This window comes from Exophiala oligosperma, assembly GCF_000835515.1.
Source record: "Exophiala oligosperma strain CBS 72588 unplaced genomic scaffold supercont1.7, whole genome shotgun sequence".
NCBI classification, from domain to species: Eukaryota; Fungi; Ascomycota; class Eurotiomycetes; order Chaetothyriales; family Herpotrichiellaceae; genus Exophiala; species Exophiala oligosperma.
Window position 1 is genome coordinate 2,162,149 of NW_015622824.1, and position 15,624 is coordinate 2,177,772.

Below are 15,624 nucleotides of genomic sequence, written 5' to 3' on the forward strand. Positions count from 1 at the left end.
GGCAAAGTATGCCGAAAGGAACAAACAAAATTTCACATGCCGCAAAAGGCAATGGGGTCTTGGTATCCTGGGACTTAGGTCAACTTCTGTGTGTTTTCATTCTTCATAGAAGCCAGTACCATGATGAAGAAAATCCCGGTCTCATTAATCTTTTCAACGCAAAGCCATACGTCAACTCCTGCCTTTTGGTTTTGGTCTCATTGAGCAAAACCAGTTTGTGCACACCTCGAAACCACCCTCTGTGAAAATCCGCCTCGTACGTTCTGCCATAACCCTAACGATGATACATTTTGAAGCCTCACTGAGACACCAGAAAATCCGACTGCTACTTGCTGCCCACCTCGCCAATCTGTTGAACTCCAATCTTCACGTTGGCCTTGCCCAATCTGTCGAGGTAGTCGTCTCCCAAGCAAGACGGGGTCAGGAAACCGGCGCCGTGGGACTTTTTGATTTCTTCTTCCTTGTTCAACAACACCATCGCGGCTTCGGCCAGGAGGATCGCCGTAAGTTGGTACAAGCCGCCTTCGAATCGGAACGTGGCGAGCGCCTTTCGCGGCTGCTTGGCCAGCTGTTCGGCGACTGCGACGGCACGCAATTCCAACGCATCTCCCTTGGTGGACTCCTCGGTCGGACCGGAACCTGGCTTATACTTTGCAAACATCTTCATGATGGCGCGAGTGGGGGGGAATGCAAGGAACAAGGTCAACAGAACGAGGGCGAAGTGAATGAGCACGCCGACGACGGGGCTTCCGACAGCCATGTACTCTTCGTAGCTGAAATTAAAGCCGTAGAAGTACGGCGTCAAGCCGGCAGAGCGGTGGACAATGGCTTCGTTGGGTTTGGCCGAGAGGGAGGTGACCAGGTTGCCTAGGCGAGGGTAGGACCACACGCCGGTCAGCTTCTGCATCCCCGTGCGGATGTATGTGTTGGGTTCCGGGTTCGGCGGGTACAACGTGTCCTTGGTGTACGGCTTCAGGCGAGCGGGGGACAGGCAGAATGGATCCATGCATTCCTTCAACGCCTTGCCAGAGTAGTGATCCATCAGACCTAGGCCGGTCGCGAGAGTGCCGCCACTGGGGCCGGACGACTTCAGCTCGTGAACAGAAGCGACGACGTCCATTACACCACAATCCCATACTTTGCGGATCAGGCGAGTGGCGATGTAGGCAACCAAGTCTGAAGGCGCGGACTCAACACCACTCTCGGGGATGATGATGGCACCGCTCTTCTTTGCGGCAGCCTCGTACTTGGTGATAATCTCTCGAACCCACGGAGTCTCTCCGGTGACGTCGACGTAGTGGGTGCCCGTCTGAGCACATGCCTCGACCACGGGAGTCGAGTAAAGATGATAAGGGCCGACGGTGTTGAGGAGGACTCTGGTTTTCTTGGCAAGCGCGGTCATTTCAGGGGCGGTGAGATTGGCGACGGGGACAACATCAGGTGCACTACGCGTCGAATTGATCGACTTCAATTCCTTGACCAGAGATTGAAGTTTGGATTGGTTGCGACCGGCAACGGCCCATTTGATGCTGGTCGGCAGGCTGGACGTGATGTATTCGGCGGTCAACTTGCCCGTGTAGCCCGTCGCGCCCAGGAGGATAATGTCGTATTGGCGTTTGGCAGCCATTATGTGTGCGGGAAGAAAAAGCTGCCTATCGACACTGGTAGACGAGCACACGAAAAGTCTAGGGGGAAGATGGAAAGAGAATGAAAATGGACGAGGAAGACACCACGCTGGAGTGAATGACGAAGGGAAATGGTGTTCGTTTTTTTGGGATGAAAACCAGCAAACGCGGAGCTGAAGGTAGACGAGACAAGACCACAAGCCTCATGGCCCCAGGGACTTGCCATCGTTTTACCGTGGCACTCAATTGCACTAGTCAAGGGCAAAGTAAGACGCGGAGGGAAGTGGGCGCAGGCTAACCACAGGATTTGACGGACGAGTAGATTATTTTTGGTACCAATATCCGTACAGTAGGACTCTCATCAGCACTCTTTTACACCTTTCGAATCTCTCAGGGGGTCTTTACACCGTACAAACAAGCCCAAATTGAAATTCAGGAGTCGGCATCCCACCGAGTCAAGACCAGTGGCATGATGTGTGGCTTGACTCTAGTAGCAGCAGAGAGGGTCATATTGCTGTTCACACAACACAGAGTACGACTTTCGAATTTCATCTTCCGGAGCCCTTCCAAGCACTACCCACGTAAATAATACTCGTAAAACAACCCCCTAAACCTCCTGTTCGAGTTGGGCCTCCCGCGACTACGGACGCGTGCCATGCATCGGTGGATCGAGCAGGGATGACCTAATCATAGATAACCTGAGATGCCATGCCCAACTAGTGTTCACGTGATCAGTGCTGGTCGCACAATTATCCGCCAAGACACTAGCCGTCTTCCCCTTCCACACTTTTGAGATTTCCTAGCAAACTGCGCTCGTTTACTTTCGATTGAGACGAAGATAACATCTACCATCCTCCAGCAACACTTCGTCTACATCCGCCAAAATGACGAAGCGCACAAAGAGTCAGGTCCCAAATCTACCTAACCCACAAGAACGGTAACTGACTGTGTCTGCAGAGGTCGGCGTGACCGGCAAGTACGGTACTCGATACGGTGCATCCCTCCGAAAACAAGTCAAGAAGATGGAAATCACCCAACATTCCCGATACATCTGCACCTTCTGCGGGAAGAACGCAGTCAAGAGACACTCGGTCGGAATCTGGCAATGCAAGAGCTGCAAGAAGACTATCGCTGGAGGCGCATGGACTGTTTCGTAAGTTTTTGAAGGCCGTGTTGAGATCTTCGCACCACATACGGGCTTGTCTGACTCTTTTCTTTCCCCGATTCTCCAGTACTCCCGCTGCCGCCGCTACGAGGTCGACCATCAGACGATTGAGAGAAATCGCGGAGGTGTAAAAGCATTTTAGAAGTATGGGCACGGAACGGTTTCTTTGTCGAACACGCGGGGTTTTTATCATCTGAAATAGCACGAGCAGAATCACAGAAAGATTCGCATGAAAAGCGGTCACCCTCTGAAACAGGACAATCAGCTTCGCCTCGTCGAAAGCCGTCATTGTCAATGGCCGATCCGAAATCGATAGACCTCAATCGAATCATCGAATGAAGTTCCGCCATTCCCTGCGTCTTCCATTCCTCTCCTCTCCTGTTTTCTAGTCATGAATCCATATGCCATCGAGTCTATACCGACAGGCGCTCTCTTGTGAGATTGACCTGTGCACGCCGAATGGTCGGTCTCTTTAAGGATCCTTCGGTCGAGTCGGCCACGCGTTTTGATTTTCATGTTCGTGCCTGATGCGACAGCATTTGCGTTCATGCTGGCTGTTTTTAACTTTCTTTCCAGCATGTTGTCCACTTGCAGGCTTAGGCAGCTGGAAATTTTCGGCTACTGATTGGGTTACACATTCACCGCCATTTCAATCACAAATACTCCAGTTCTCATAGCCGCTTTTGTTGTGATGTGGTAAGAAGTGACATTTTACGGGACGGGAAAAGGTTTGTTCCTGAGATCCTTTTGACTACATCTCTGGCCTGGTTGCGAGCGAGATTTAGGCGGAAGCAGAGTCGCAGCCCTCCAGGATCATTTGGCAGGACCAAGCAAACCTGTCCAATTGGCCATCACCATCCATCTGGTCATGTTCCACGCAAGCCATAGGCAGCATCGAATCACGTGAAGACGGAGGGGGAACCTGGACTCGGTTCAGTTTCCCCGTTTCGACTTATTCTTAAACCGCCTTTTGGGGTGCATCCACTTTCCATCTTCTCTTTCCACCGAGCATCATCAACGCTAGCGAATCGCTGTTAGTTGTCCCCATGAGCCTCTCACTGCCTGCACTGCGCTCAAAATCACCCGACAAATTCTCCTGAATGTCAGATACTTGTATAGTCTGTCTGGGAGACTTGAGCAAAGATAATGGAGATGCCGCTGCACTTCCAACCGTCGTTGCCAAGTCTCCACAGCAGGGTGCTGCCGCCACAGTCTCGAAGACGGCCGAGGATGCACGACACAACACGACCCTTCGTGACTCGACTGAAGATAATTCAGATGAGTTAATCGCTCATCTAAGACCCTGCGGTCATTATCTTCACAATGAATGTCTGACGCCGTGGGTGGAAAGGGCCAATAGCTGTCCGATTTGCCGCGCAAGTTTCAATCTGGTCGAACTGATGCACAAAGTTGAAGGTCGGTGAAGAATGCCCCCCCTGTTGTTCTAGCACCGTCCACTGACCCATTATTAGGCCATGTCATCTCCTCCTATCCTGTTGAAGATCGCACCCAAGTCGCCGAATTGGATCCGTCCATGTTCCTCGAGATCCCCGACGAAGACGACGAGGATCAAGCCTGCCAGGCTTGCGGTGAAGACGACAACGAAGATGTGCTCATGTACTGTGATGGTTGTCAAAAGTTGTGGCATACATATTGTGTCGATCTACAAGAGGTGCCTTATGGCCACTGGTTCTGTGATAATTGTCGAGCGCAACGCGACGTCGACCCGCGGCAGCAGGGCCTTCCTCGAGCAGGCAGGGCTAGCCGTCGCCGTACTCGTGGTCAGCAGCGTAGGCAACGCGGCAACGAGTCAAGCTGGAATCAAGTGTGGCAGACAGTATGGTCACGCATCAACCTCGACCTGGATTTTCCCTATGAGGAGGACGAGTCATCGGCAACATATCTGAGACGACACCGCCAACATAGCCAGGCCAATCGACAGGCTCATGACGCCTGGCGACGCCGTATGCAGGTTGCCGAACTTCAAGGTGCTGGGAACCGCTTCAGGGAGATGGAGCCTACTCTCCCCAGTAGCCCCGGTGGAGAGTCAACGCCACGAATTCGGCGAATTGGCACGTCACCGCGCCCGCCGGTGGAAACCCCAGAAGAGCTTATGGCATGGCATGCTTTTGAGCAAGCTCAAGCGTCTCCCAGTGAGTCTGGCTCGGCGAGGAAGAGGAAGAGAAAGTCTCGGTCAGGTTCCCCGAGAGACTCCGAAGATAGTGCTGCCCCAGCCGTCAAGCGGCGCCGACCAAGCGCATCTACACGGACTGTCTCAGAGCCTGGAGCCTCTGCAACCCGCAGAACCCGGTCGCGCGAGCCTATACGACTGGCAGATCCTATCCCTCCGAGACAGCCTATTATGGATCCAGCTGCGCCCAGTTTCCTGCAATCCCTTCTGCAGGAGGTAGAAGACTCTGGCACGAGCTCACACAACGTCCACCTTCATCGTCCTTCACCTCGTCCTGCAGCGTCTCCTCCTGCTGAGCAAAATTCTCCACGGCCTTCCTCACCAGCCCTGTCGCCCATGCCCTCGAACCATTCCTCACCACGAGCTACATCCGCCACTCCTCCACCTCCCACCAGTCTCCGACCTAGTTCGCCGACTGGATTGACGTCGCGTATACAGCCCATTTTCCCTTCAACAGACTATTCTCCCTTGCGTTCAAATTCTCCTGAACCAACTAACCCAAAGTCCGAAATTCACAATCATCGCCAACCAGGGGGAGCAAAGGCACCTCCCACAGCCGGCCCGATTTTGGCCCAGCCGAGACCAAGAGCTCGTGTACCACGTATACTGGAGTCGTCTTCGACATCAAAGCCGCAGGCTCGATCTACAGAAACTTCTCCCACCCGAGCGGCCATGTCTCTCTCCGCCAAAGAAGACGTGCAGAAGCTCGTGGCCACGGCTCTGAAGCCACACTACCACGATCAGACCATTACCAAAGACGAGTACACCGTTATAAACCGCGACATATCTCGGATGTTGTACGATAGAATTGGAGACTTTGAGGCTCTGGATGTCGATGGAAAGGCGAAGTGGGAGAAAGTTGCGGGCGACGAGGTCGACAAAGCTGTGAGCGCCCTGAAAGCTCCTGGGTGAACAACCTCCTTACTTGCACCTGATGTTTGGTTTGAGCACTGTTACTGCTTTTTTCTTTCTCTCTTTATGACGAAGGTTACGAATTTACGACACGAATAACGGCGTTTTTGGCAAAGGCATCAGGGCTTGCATTTTGATGGATTAGGGATGAGACTTTGTACAATGGACAATCAACGACGGGAAGCTGATCAGTCAGTGGCTTTCGATATTGGGGAGAGAGAGAGAGAGAGAGAGAGAGAGAGAAAGACTTCACGGTCAATCGAGTGGTCGTCATTTCGAGGATCCTCGTAGGGTCACTACGAAGTACTACTAATAAATTTGGAGTATAGCAAGCCACCGTGTATAAATATTTGATGGGCCTACGGATGTACATGCCCTGGACTCTTGCTCGGCTTGATAAATAAAACCATGTCTTATGTGTGTGTGTGTGTGTGTGTGTGTTTGCTTGTTGTCTGTATATTTAAACTCACGTTTCATCATGACGGGATGGACGATGATGGGGCTGGTGAGATCTGCTACGTAGAATGACGACCTTCCGCGAGACACGTCTTTTTATATAGAGGTTACCTGGTCGTGCGGTAAGATATCATGTTGTCGACTTTGACATGGACTTTCCGGGGCAAGACTGGACGTCCAAGATTGACTTTGCCGATATCAAATCTTTTTTTTTTGGGAGGGGGGCAAGAAGGGTGAAAAAAGCCGCCGGCGATGATTTGCCCAAACCCCCCCCTCCCCAACCCAACTTGATTGATTTATTTCTTTATAGACGGTGAGAATAGAAGGATTTGGCCAATTGTCCACATACTCCGTACTCAGAATAAAACAATTCAGGCGGCGGCGGCGGCGGTCGGTGGTCGGTGGTGGTGAAGGGGAGGTGGGTTTCATCCGAGCTACCGAGCACCACAAGTTACCCTTTTTGTTATTCCATGATCAGCCCAAAACCACCAAACTCTACAGTGCAAAGGTCAAAGACCTCTTTTTTTTTGCTTTCTTGGTTTTCTGTGTTTTCTTGAGAAATGGAAAGAGAAAAAAAAAACTGTAAAGTGAATCGCAACTCGCCCATCATTACAACTTTCTATTCTATACTCTTGATAAAAACAAAAATCAAAAAGAGCGCCTTGGAATTTCGTCGCGAAACAAGGTCGACCGACCGACGAAACGGCTCCTGCTCGAACCATTTATCGCGGGGAGAAGTCGACCTCCGCCGGGGGGAGGGAGGAGGTAGGTTTATGTTGTGACTTTAGGTGGTGACCTTGATGATTCGAGTCTAACAAATAGCCCCCCCCAGCGATAACCACGTCTGTAGGTGTGTTGAAAACCCTATACGAATACTATGGTGTCGCCACCTTTTCCAAACGCCAGCTGTTGGTTGGTCATGGACGGACCTGCTTTCCCACCTGACCTGACCTGACCTTTTTCCATGGCCTGCTCAGGAGAAGAATGACGAAAAAGTCGCTGAAACGCTCAATAGACAAAAAACAACAAGAAACCCCCAGCACCAGGCCGATTTATGAATGCTCGTCTGGATTTTTGGACGGGCACACGGGTTCCTGGACGGGCTTGTGAATGCGCAAGCACCACAAGAGGCAGTCCTCCAGGGGCAAAAAATTCAGCATGGCCTCGTTGTACCTATACGCCAGGAGACAAATGGTGCCTCCCGCGACTGCGTCCATGATGAAGTGGTTCGCGGTCGCCACGATGACCGTCAGGATCATGGCCGGGTAGGAAAACCCGACAATCTGACACGCCAGTTTGGCCAGAGATGGTACCCTGATGCTGGCGGAGACGGTCTCGAAGCCGAATTTCGAGAAAAACGGGACGGGGATCGAGACGCGGTAACAACGGCCTGGGTGAGCAATGGGGAGTTGCATGATGGAGAGGCCTATGAGTAAGGAGTAGCCAAAGTGGAGGGATGGCATCGCCGCTGGCTTGGATGTTAGCAATTTCCTCCCCCCCCAGACGCGCACCATGGTACCAGGCATGACGTACCTAATTGGTTTGTAAATCGCCTTGTGTTACTGATGAAGAAGCGTCAATAAACTCTGCACAAATCGGCACGCAAAGGGGACCCTTTTGCGAGAGATGATCATGGGATGCACTCACAACACCGAGACAGCTCCGTCCCGCCCGTGGACCGTGTCGACAAAACCAAAGCTTCGAGCATGCTCGGCATCTCCAGGTGTTTTGGAATCACCCAACAGTCGAGGCGGCATGCAGGGCCAAGTTGAGAATACACAAAAGGCAAGAAGATTGCAGATCTAACCCACAAAATTAGTAAGTCGGCGCAACATCACGCTTGGAATCACTAACGGCAAGGCTTCTGCGTTTGGATTCGTAGAGGTAAGGTCCTGACGCGGGTTGCCGCCATCTCGCGAGGGTCCGGTTGCGGGTGATGGCGAACCAATACAGCCCGACCAAGAAGGTGACGGTCGCAGGGAGATGGACATAAGAATAGATTCGGTTGACCCAGTACATTACCCCGGGGTACTGAAGGAAGAAGCGCTGGATGGCCGGTTCCCAAAAGATGTGGAGCCTCTCCTCCAGTCGGATGACTTGCAAGGCGTGGTGACAGGCCACGTCGACCGTCGAGTCACGCAGCCTTTCGGCGAGCATGGCCCTGCCCATCTGGTAAACACTATAGATGAGACCCCAGTACACGATCTCGATGAGAAACGGGAAGCGGAGAAGAAATCTGCTGAGGAGGCGACCCTGAAAGACGGCAGTGTTGGGAGTATTGATGACCTTGCGGAACCCAAAGGCCGAGATCTCTCGCTGGCGCCATCTGTCTTGACGGTTCCAAGCTAGCGGTTCGATCTTGGTCACGGGATTTTCGGATGATCGTTCAGTATCATCTAAATGAGGCTCGTGGTGGGTGTACGCATACCGGTCAACAGGGGTGGTGAAGTCTCGATTGATCCAAGCGCCAAGGAAGATGATGAAGGTGCCCAGGGAAGGCTCTCCGAGACCAAGGAAACCCATGTCTCCGGAAGAGTTTATCGAAATTCTTCCTTCGAATCGATTTACTCTTGACGCTGCATGGGAAGAAGAAGCTGGCAGTGGTCGGTTGATGCTGGGGTAGGACGAATGCCGGCTGTTATCTGAGACACTGTGGCCCGGAAGAGAGAGAGAGAGAGAGAGGCCGGGGGTTGAGAGTGGTGACGGGTAAGACCAGATGAGAAATTGATGAAGGAGAAGGGGGAAAAGGAACGTGTGTGCGTGTAAGCCAGAGGGAACAAGTAACAAGAGAAGGGAAAAGGGAATACGAGATGACGAAACACGACTGAAAATGGGAGACGAGAGCGAGAGAAAGAACAAGTCATCATCAACGAGACAAGGCTGACTCGAAAAGTCATCCATACCTTGAACTTGGAAGCGCCTTCCTGCCTCCAGTGTCTGTTACGAGTACCAGACGAGTACGGGGGTAACTGGGTACGGCAGGTATAATCCAGCAGGCAGCACTGGGGGACCTGATCGTCATTCTCGGTTTCCAAAAGATGGTTCTTCCTCGGGGGGATCTCATGGATCTCACCTACTCCGTACTAGAATAGCCCATCAGCAATGTTGCAAAGGTTGCAGAACAGGGTTAGAACTTCCCGTCGATGGTTCAAACCAACAGAAAATCTCTATCATTCAGTACCTCGCCAAACGCAAGCAAGCGAACTTGGGGGCTACTCGTACTTGTGCCACCCAAGCCAAAAACCTCCACAATTGCCTCAGGCTCTGGACAAGGACAACGATTGCCAACAGGACGTTGGTTTCGTCGTGTGATTAGTTTCCGCATCCTTTCGCATCCTTTTGCAGATCGTAACCCCGTAACAGGGGATGGGGCCATGATGGACATGATCCGGGCGAAACCGACTGGGAGAGACTCGATGATGGATTTTCACAAAGGCCATACATGACTGGGTACGAGTACATGCTCCGGTCAAGTAGTAAGCACGGAATCTCAAGTCTCCGAAAAGAAAACGACAGCCAAGGGCCTTACACTGAAAGGGACTTTTCATGTGAGCATGTGAGCCATTGCCATTTGCACAAGCTCAAGGACGCCGGGGATCACCAGCCTCTGTACAACTTTGCAAGCATAATAATATCCGGGCTCCGAGCTGGTAACTTGGGCCAGAGTACGGAGTACACCACGATCCTCACCTCGATAGTCCTCCTTGCGAATCCTGTGCTTCCTCCAGGCCCCCCTTTTGCTTGGAGATACTCCGTACGGTGTTTGAATTTGTTGAGATCTCTTGTGGAGGAACCGAAGAGCGCTGTGTCTGTTAGAGAAAACCCTTGAAAGGATGCGGTTTGGTTGGCGAGATTGGATGGCGCGCGTACTTGTATCTCGTACGCGTATCGAATAAGGAGAGCCGGAGAGGTTCCTGTGAAAAGTGTACGAGTACGTTACGACGTTGTTATGGAGTCTTTCTCTCCTTCCTTGCCTAGGTAATAACCTGGGGGCGCTGACAGCGACTGGCGGGCCTGATGATCTGGGCAATTTCTCAGGTACAGTCATCGATTCGTAATAATGCCGGGAGGTAGTTGTACGGAGTCGGGGCTAGATTTGAGGCTGTGGGAGGCTCTGGGCGGAAACGATGCCCGGGGACGCGGTTTCTCTGAAACGTAGCCGCAGTTTCCGGCCCCCCTTTTAGGCCATTTCAGGTGAAGCGTGGGATCTTTTTAGTTGAGGCTCAGCGGCGAGGAGACAATGCTATTTCAAACGCCGATTCTCGCTGAAATTGCATTCCAAGGTTATTTCAACATGTCTCCCGAGCAGCACATCCCAAACATGCCTCCGACGATTTAATTTTATTCTGTTCCACGAATATCCAATATACACAAATAGAAGTCACCTTTCATCCATTGCTTGTTTTCGTTTCATTCAAACTATTATGCAGTTCAATTTTGCCGTCATCACGAACTGTCAAATTCGAGATCGACATTTCAGGTGATGCTCGAATCGAGATATCTCAACCATCATCCCCCATGTATTAAAACCTTTCTTTCTGGAAGACAGTCTACTGTTGTTGCAGGTCATCTCGGCTCAGATTTGTAACTTTGTTTCAAACATATTCTTCCTGTTGAGCCCCCTTGTTGCTTTCCCCGGCAAGATCGTTTCGTTCCGTCTCACCGCTATAAATACCTCGTTCTTCTGTCACCGGGGCGTCCGCCGTACCTGCCTCTCTCTGAATCCTGGCCATCTCAGCAGCCGGCGGCGGGACCCATTTGGCACTCTTTCTCGGGGGAACGTGCTCCAGATACATCGTGTCGATTTCCTCGAGCGTACGACCTTGCCCTTCGATGACGAAGAAGTAGACCAGGATACCTGCGGTGACGTTACAGGCTGCAAAGACATAGCCATACCTGAAATCGATGGCGCCCGTGATGAACGGGGTGAAAAAAGCAATCAGGAAGTTCCAAGTCCAATTGCTGGCGGTCGCAATTGACATGGCCTTGGCCCGGTACTTGGACGGGTAGATTTCTGCTTGAATCGTCCAAACCATGGGTCCCCAGGTCCTGCGTGAGATGTGTCAGCAAAGAGAAAGGCCCAAAGTCAGCAGCTGCGTCGAGCCTCCTGGCTCCAAGGCTAAAACCAAAGACGGAAAAGAACTTACGTGGCATAACCCAGGATGAAAAGACACGCAAAGACGATGAGGGCCACTCCGGCCTGAGGAGTGTTGGCCGGTTCATCGATATCCAGAACAAAGTGTCCCACGGAAGCAAAGATCATGAAGCACACGAACATCCACATACTCCCCGCAATGAGTGACTTTCTCCGGCCGTAATGCTCGACAAGGTACAATCCGATGAAGGTGACTCCCCAGTTGATGCCGTTCAAGATCATCTGCGTCACGAACGAGCTGATTTGCACCGACTGGAAGATGGTGGTGCCGTAGTAGAAGAAGTAATTGGCTCCCGTCAGTTGCTGGAACATCTGGAGGCCCATGCCCAACAAGATTCTGTACCCCATGCGAGGTGCCCTGCACATGCCGACGAATTCGCTGACAGGGTTGCCCTTGGTCTGCACTTCGGCACGAAGTTTGTTTTCAATCTCCTCCATCTGCACGTGGATGCTGTAATGATGTGCAGGGGCACCGTAGACCTTCATCAACGTCTCCTTGGCACGCTCCGTCTGTCCCTTGCGGTAGTCATATCGAGGCGTTTCCGGGAAGAAGAGAATGCCGACACCAAGCATGATGGTCCAAAGCCAGCCGAGTCCAATGACGATGCGCCACGAGCCGGAATTCGACTTTTGATGGGTGTACGTGCCATAGTTGAAGCAGGCGGCCAGGAAGATGCCCAGCGTGATAAACAGCTGATATGTGCAAACCAGGGCTCCTCGAATCCACGGTGGGGATGTCTCGGCCTGATACATTGGGACGAGCAAACTCAGAGCACCAACCCCAAAACCGGCGACGAGACGGCCGACCATGACCTCAACCCAGCTGGTATTGGCAGCAATCTGGATCACAAAACCGACAGCGACGACGAGGCACCAGACGGAAATGGACATCCGACGGCCGATGCGGTCAGCGATGGGAGCTGCCACCAAGGCGCCAATCAACGTGCCAATCGACAACTGCAGGAGGCGGCTGTTAGGGATGTTGAGTGTTCTGGTATGGAGAGAGGTGCCGACCTACCAGAGCGACAATCAGACCAGATCTGACGTTGCTGAAATACGGTGTTCCATCAGGCTTGCGCTGCCCGAAACGATCGAGGAAATCGGGCATCTCAAGCTGCACACACGGTCAACAACATTGTCTCATCAGTGAAAAATGGAAATAAACTTACAAAACCTGAAATTTGACCAGTGTCGTAACCGAAGCTGAATAATGCAGACGTTAGCAACGAATGTTCCAGGTGCTGGATTCTGACTCCAAGGACTGTTTGTTGCCTTACATCAAACCGCCCATCGACACGAGGACGCCCATGACGAAAGACCTCCATGTCAGGCGGCGAAGGGGGGAATAGTCCAGCGACGCAAGTGATGCTCTGGTGTCTGTTCCCTTTTCTGAGTTGGGGTTGTACTGATCAAAGTTGACCGTCATGAAGGATGTCTGGGGAGCCATGGTCGGTTGATGACGGCCGTCGAGAGAACGAAAGGCCCAAATCAAGAGTCACTCTACGAGTCAAGGGACAAGTACGGGGGACGAGTACGGGGGACGAGTACCGGGGGCGAGTACGGGGGACGAGCAGAGCAACGTGTCTCTGAATGAAGGGCAGGATGATATTTGAATGCTTCGTTAGACACGGGAAGTGTAGCAAGCAGAGAGGGACCCAAAAACTGGAATGACGCACGTCCACACCATAAACTCCTACGTCACGGACCACGAGGCGAGAAGCGAGGGACTCTACCTACGGAGTACCTAATGGTATATTCCGTGACTAGTTTTAGAAACCACATACAAAACACACAAATCGCCGGCTTCTAGCGCGATCGAGCCGCAAATCGAGCCGCCAGAATACATAAATCAACCACCCTTCTCGACTTGTGCAAAGATGCGAAGTCCCGGATTCTGGGTCAGGTATGGGCCCTTTTGAAGTCGCAGTTGCAACGTTACCTCTTCTTGCACAAAAGAGAAGTATGGGTCTAGACCTTCAGAAGTCCATTGGGGCTCTTTTCTTCACATCATACCATACACGCTTGCTTTCTCAGTCTTTCTGTCCGGGAGGGGGGGGAGAAATTCAAAGGGAAAGCCACGTGCTGTGAGGCTGAAAAACCTGAAAGTGCGAAATCAATAACTTCGATCTTACTCTGTACGGGGTATGTAATTATCGCGATTTAAGCGATGAAACTCGGTAGCTAGTGAGTCTAGTACTCGGCTCCAGAGCAAATTATGATTGAACCCAAGGAATTTTAGTGAGCTTCAATGCTTTTTAGTGGTCTTTGCTGTGTACAGTACTTGGGTTGTAGCTACTCGGCATTTTCGGCCAGTCAAAGAACTCATGATTGGCCAATCCACGCGGGTCGAGCTTCTGCCATCTACGACATCAATGACCTCATGCTTGTCTTGGCCGTGTGTGTGTTGAACTTGTTTCCGAAGTTCGTTTCTTCGTTGCGAGTAATGGATAATCCAAAGTACGCTTGTTACGATGAGCACTGACGAGTCGTAATGACTAGGAGCTGTGAACCCCATGGGTGTAGCTTCCTTGCCTGCCCACTTCCCCGTCATGTCTTGGACCTTGTGTGGAATGTGCCCCCCTGTACAAATGTCCCGCGTGAAATCAAGCAACCGTCCGAAAAAAAGACACCGTCCGGACTAGAGAGGGTGACGTGGAGTAGACATCTCAAATACATGTTTGAAATATCCCGGGGTAGAAAATTCAGACACGTGCGCAGCGAGGCCGAAGACTTCACGTCGAACAGAAGTTAACCACTCCCCCGGGGACACCACATACCCCATCCAGAGTAGTCGAGGTGGTTGGGCAACCGTAGGTGCTTGTAACGGACAGAGACGACTTGAGGTTGATGAAATGATGCCGAGAGAGAAAAAAAAACCCCCAACGGGCACCAGATATGTCGCACCCAAGAGATACCTATGGATGACGGGGGAACCCCAAATGGCAAGCGACAAATTGGGCAGGTGGTGTTTTTTGAGATACCGCTGCTTTACTTGGGGTGGACAAACTCTGCACCCAGGCGTCAGGTCCCTACTCTGCGTGGTGATTGGAGGCTACGGCCTAAGCGCAGTGGCCGCCGGCCATTGCCCGTCTGATGGGCAAAACAAGCAAAGCTGCAGGGAAAAAGGAGTAGTCAGCCGCGGCTTTGAATGGTAACCAAAAAGGAGACAATACGCAGTGACTGGTCTTGGATGGTCACCGAGGATTCAAATTCGGGGACCTCGTGTAGCTTATGCATAAGCAACGCAAAAGTGACATCGATGAAGGGCGCGCGGCGCGGAAAACACATATAAGGGGCTGACTTGTGTGCACCATGAAATAGAGATTACCTCCAAGGTAGGTATTGAGCTCCAAGTCGAAAAGAGAGACATTCTATCATTGAGAATCACACACACACACACACACACACACACACACACACACACGATGCCCACCGGACAGTGTATTTGCGGTCAAATCAAGTACGAGTACTCAGGTGACCCAGTCATGAAGGTAAGAGAGAGAGACAGAGACATATCAGTATGGTGGTTTTGGCTAATCATCATTGTATGGAGTAGGCCATCTGCCATTGCTCGACATGTCGCCACGTCAGTGGAAGTGTATTCACAACAAACGTCCTTGTCCCAGAAGACAAGTTCAAGATCATTTCTGGAAAGAAGCCAGCGACGTATGCCACGATTCAGGACAGCGGCATGACTTTGACGTACTCCTTCTGTGGAAATTGTGGCTGCAACCTCTTCAAGCTCGGAAGTGGAGATGCCTTCAAGGGAGTCGTTCTCATTCAAGCAGGGTCGCTCGATGACCCGGAAGAGGTTGAGAGGGCTGAACCGCAGGCAGAGCTTTACGTCTCCAAGCGGGTGAAGTGGTTGCCGACTCTGGCTGGCAAGGACCAGGTGTTGGAGTTTCCAGGGTAAAAAGCAAGCAACGGAGATCCTTTTCGCCGCAGCGAAGCTCTTTGGAGGGATCATGCATTATAATTACTTACCTACTAGCAAATCGAGTGATTGCGGTTTGACAGTATCATTTGACTTGAGAAGAGGGAGTGGCCGTGGTAGAGTTATGTATGGGCCTTATTAGTGATTATGCTTATAGCATCAAATCAGACATGATGAGATAAAACG

General features: G+C 51.8%; 5 protein-coding genes across 5 annotated transcripts; 3 read left to right on the forward strand and 2 right to left on the reverse strand.

The window, feature by feature from the left end:
- Nucleotides 1-17: 17 nt before the first annotated feature.
- On the reverse strand, nucleotides 18-1,797 carry PV06_08011 (uncharacterized protein). Its single transcript, XM_016409303.1, has one exon. It carries the CDS (start codon nucleotides 1,625-1,627, stop codon nucleotides 326-328), a length of 1,302 nt encoding a protein of 433 aa, XP_016261057.1. The 5' UTR covers nucleotides 1,628-1,797; the 3' UTR covers nucleotides 18-325.
- Nucleotides 1,798-2,440: 643 nt separating this feature from the next.
- On the forward strand, nucleotides 2,441-3,169 carry PV06_08012 (60S ribosomal protein L37a). The gene is made up of 3 exons (XM_016409304.1): nucleotides 2,441-2,528; nucleotides 2,583-2,778; nucleotides 2,858-3,169. The coding sequence occupies exons 1-3, from the start codon at nucleotides 2,510-2,512 to the stop codon at nucleotides 2,919-2,921; spliced, it is 279 nt and encodes a 92-aa protein (XP_016261058.1). The 5' UTR covers nucleotides 2,441-2,509; the 3' UTR covers nucleotides 2,922-3,169.
- A 633-nt stretch (nucleotides 3,170-3,802) lies between these two features.
- PV06_08013 (uncharacterized protein) lies at nucleotides 3,803-6,300 on the forward strand. The gene is made up of 2 exons (XM_016409305.1): nucleotides 3,803-4,206; nucleotides 4,263-6,300. The coding sequence occupies exons 1-2, from the start codon at nucleotides 3,891-3,893 to the stop codon at nucleotides 5,891-5,893; spliced, it is 1,947 nt and encodes a 648-aa protein (XP_016261059.1). The 5' UTR covers nucleotides 3,803-3,890; the 3' UTR covers nucleotides 5,894-6,300.
- A 4,345-nt stretch (nucleotides 6,301-10,645) lies between these two features.
- On the reverse strand, nucleotides 10,646-13,100 carry PV06_08014 (uncharacterized protein). Its single transcript, XM_016409306.1, has 5 exons — nucleotides 12,782-13,100; nucleotides 12,674-12,707; nucleotides 12,523-12,618; nucleotides 11,497-12,461; nucleotides 10,646-11,398 (listed from the first exon to the last, which is right to left on the reverse strand). The coding sequence occupies exons 1-5, from the start codon at nucleotides 12,949-12,951 to the stop codon at nucleotides 10,945-10,947; spliced, it is 1,719 nt and encodes a 572-aa protein (XP_016261060.1). The 5' UTR covers nucleotides 12,952-13,100; the 3' UTR covers nucleotides 10,646-10,944.
- Nucleotides 13,101-14,921: 1,821 nt separating this feature from the next.
- PV06_08015 (uncharacterized protein) lies at nucleotides 14,922-15,417 on the forward strand (the record flags this gene model as incomplete). Its single annotated transcript, XM_016409307.1, has 2 exons — nucleotides 14,922-14,995; nucleotides 15,061-15,417. Exons 1-2 carry the CDS (start codon nucleotides 14,930-14,932, stop codon nucleotides 15,415-15,417), a joined length of 423 nt encoding a protein of 140 aa, XP_016261061.1. The 5' UTR covers nucleotides 14,922-14,929.
- Nucleotides 15,418-15,624: the final 207 nt, after the last annotated feature.

Excerpts from the sequence above, each read along its gene's own strand:
- PV06_08011 (XM_016409303.1), bottom strand. The coding sequence starts at position 1,627 with ATGGCTGCCAAACGCCAATACGACATTATCCTCCTGGGCGCGACGGGC.
- PV06_08012 (XM_016409304.1), top strand. Across the intron at positions 2,779-2,857 it reads GGAGGCGCATGGACTGTTTC|TACTCCCGCTGCCGCCGCTA; the intron begins GTAAGTTTTTGA and ends CCGATTCTCCAG.
- PV06_08013 (XM_016409305.1), top strand. The coding sequence starts at position 3,891 with ATGTCAGATACTTGTATAGTCTGTCTGGGAGACTTGAGCAAAGATAAT. Across the intron at positions 4,207-4,262 it reads ACTGATGCACAAAGTTGAAG|GCCATGTCATCTCCTCCTAT; the intron begins GTCGGTGAAGAA and ends ACCCATTATTAG.
- PV06_08014 (XM_016409306.1), bottom strand. The coding sequence starts at position 12,951 with ATGGCTCCCCAGACATCCTTCATGACGGTCAACTTTGATCAGTACAAC. Across the intron at positions 12,619-12,673 it reads CTGGTCAAATTTCAGGTTTT|CTTGAGATGCCCGATTTCCT; the intron begins GTAAGTTTATTT and ends CCGTGTGTGCAG. Across the intron at positions 12,462-12,522 it reads CTGGTCTGATTGTCGCTCTG|TTGTCGATTGGCACGTTGAT; the intron begins GTAGGTCGGCAC and ends CGCCTCCTGCAG.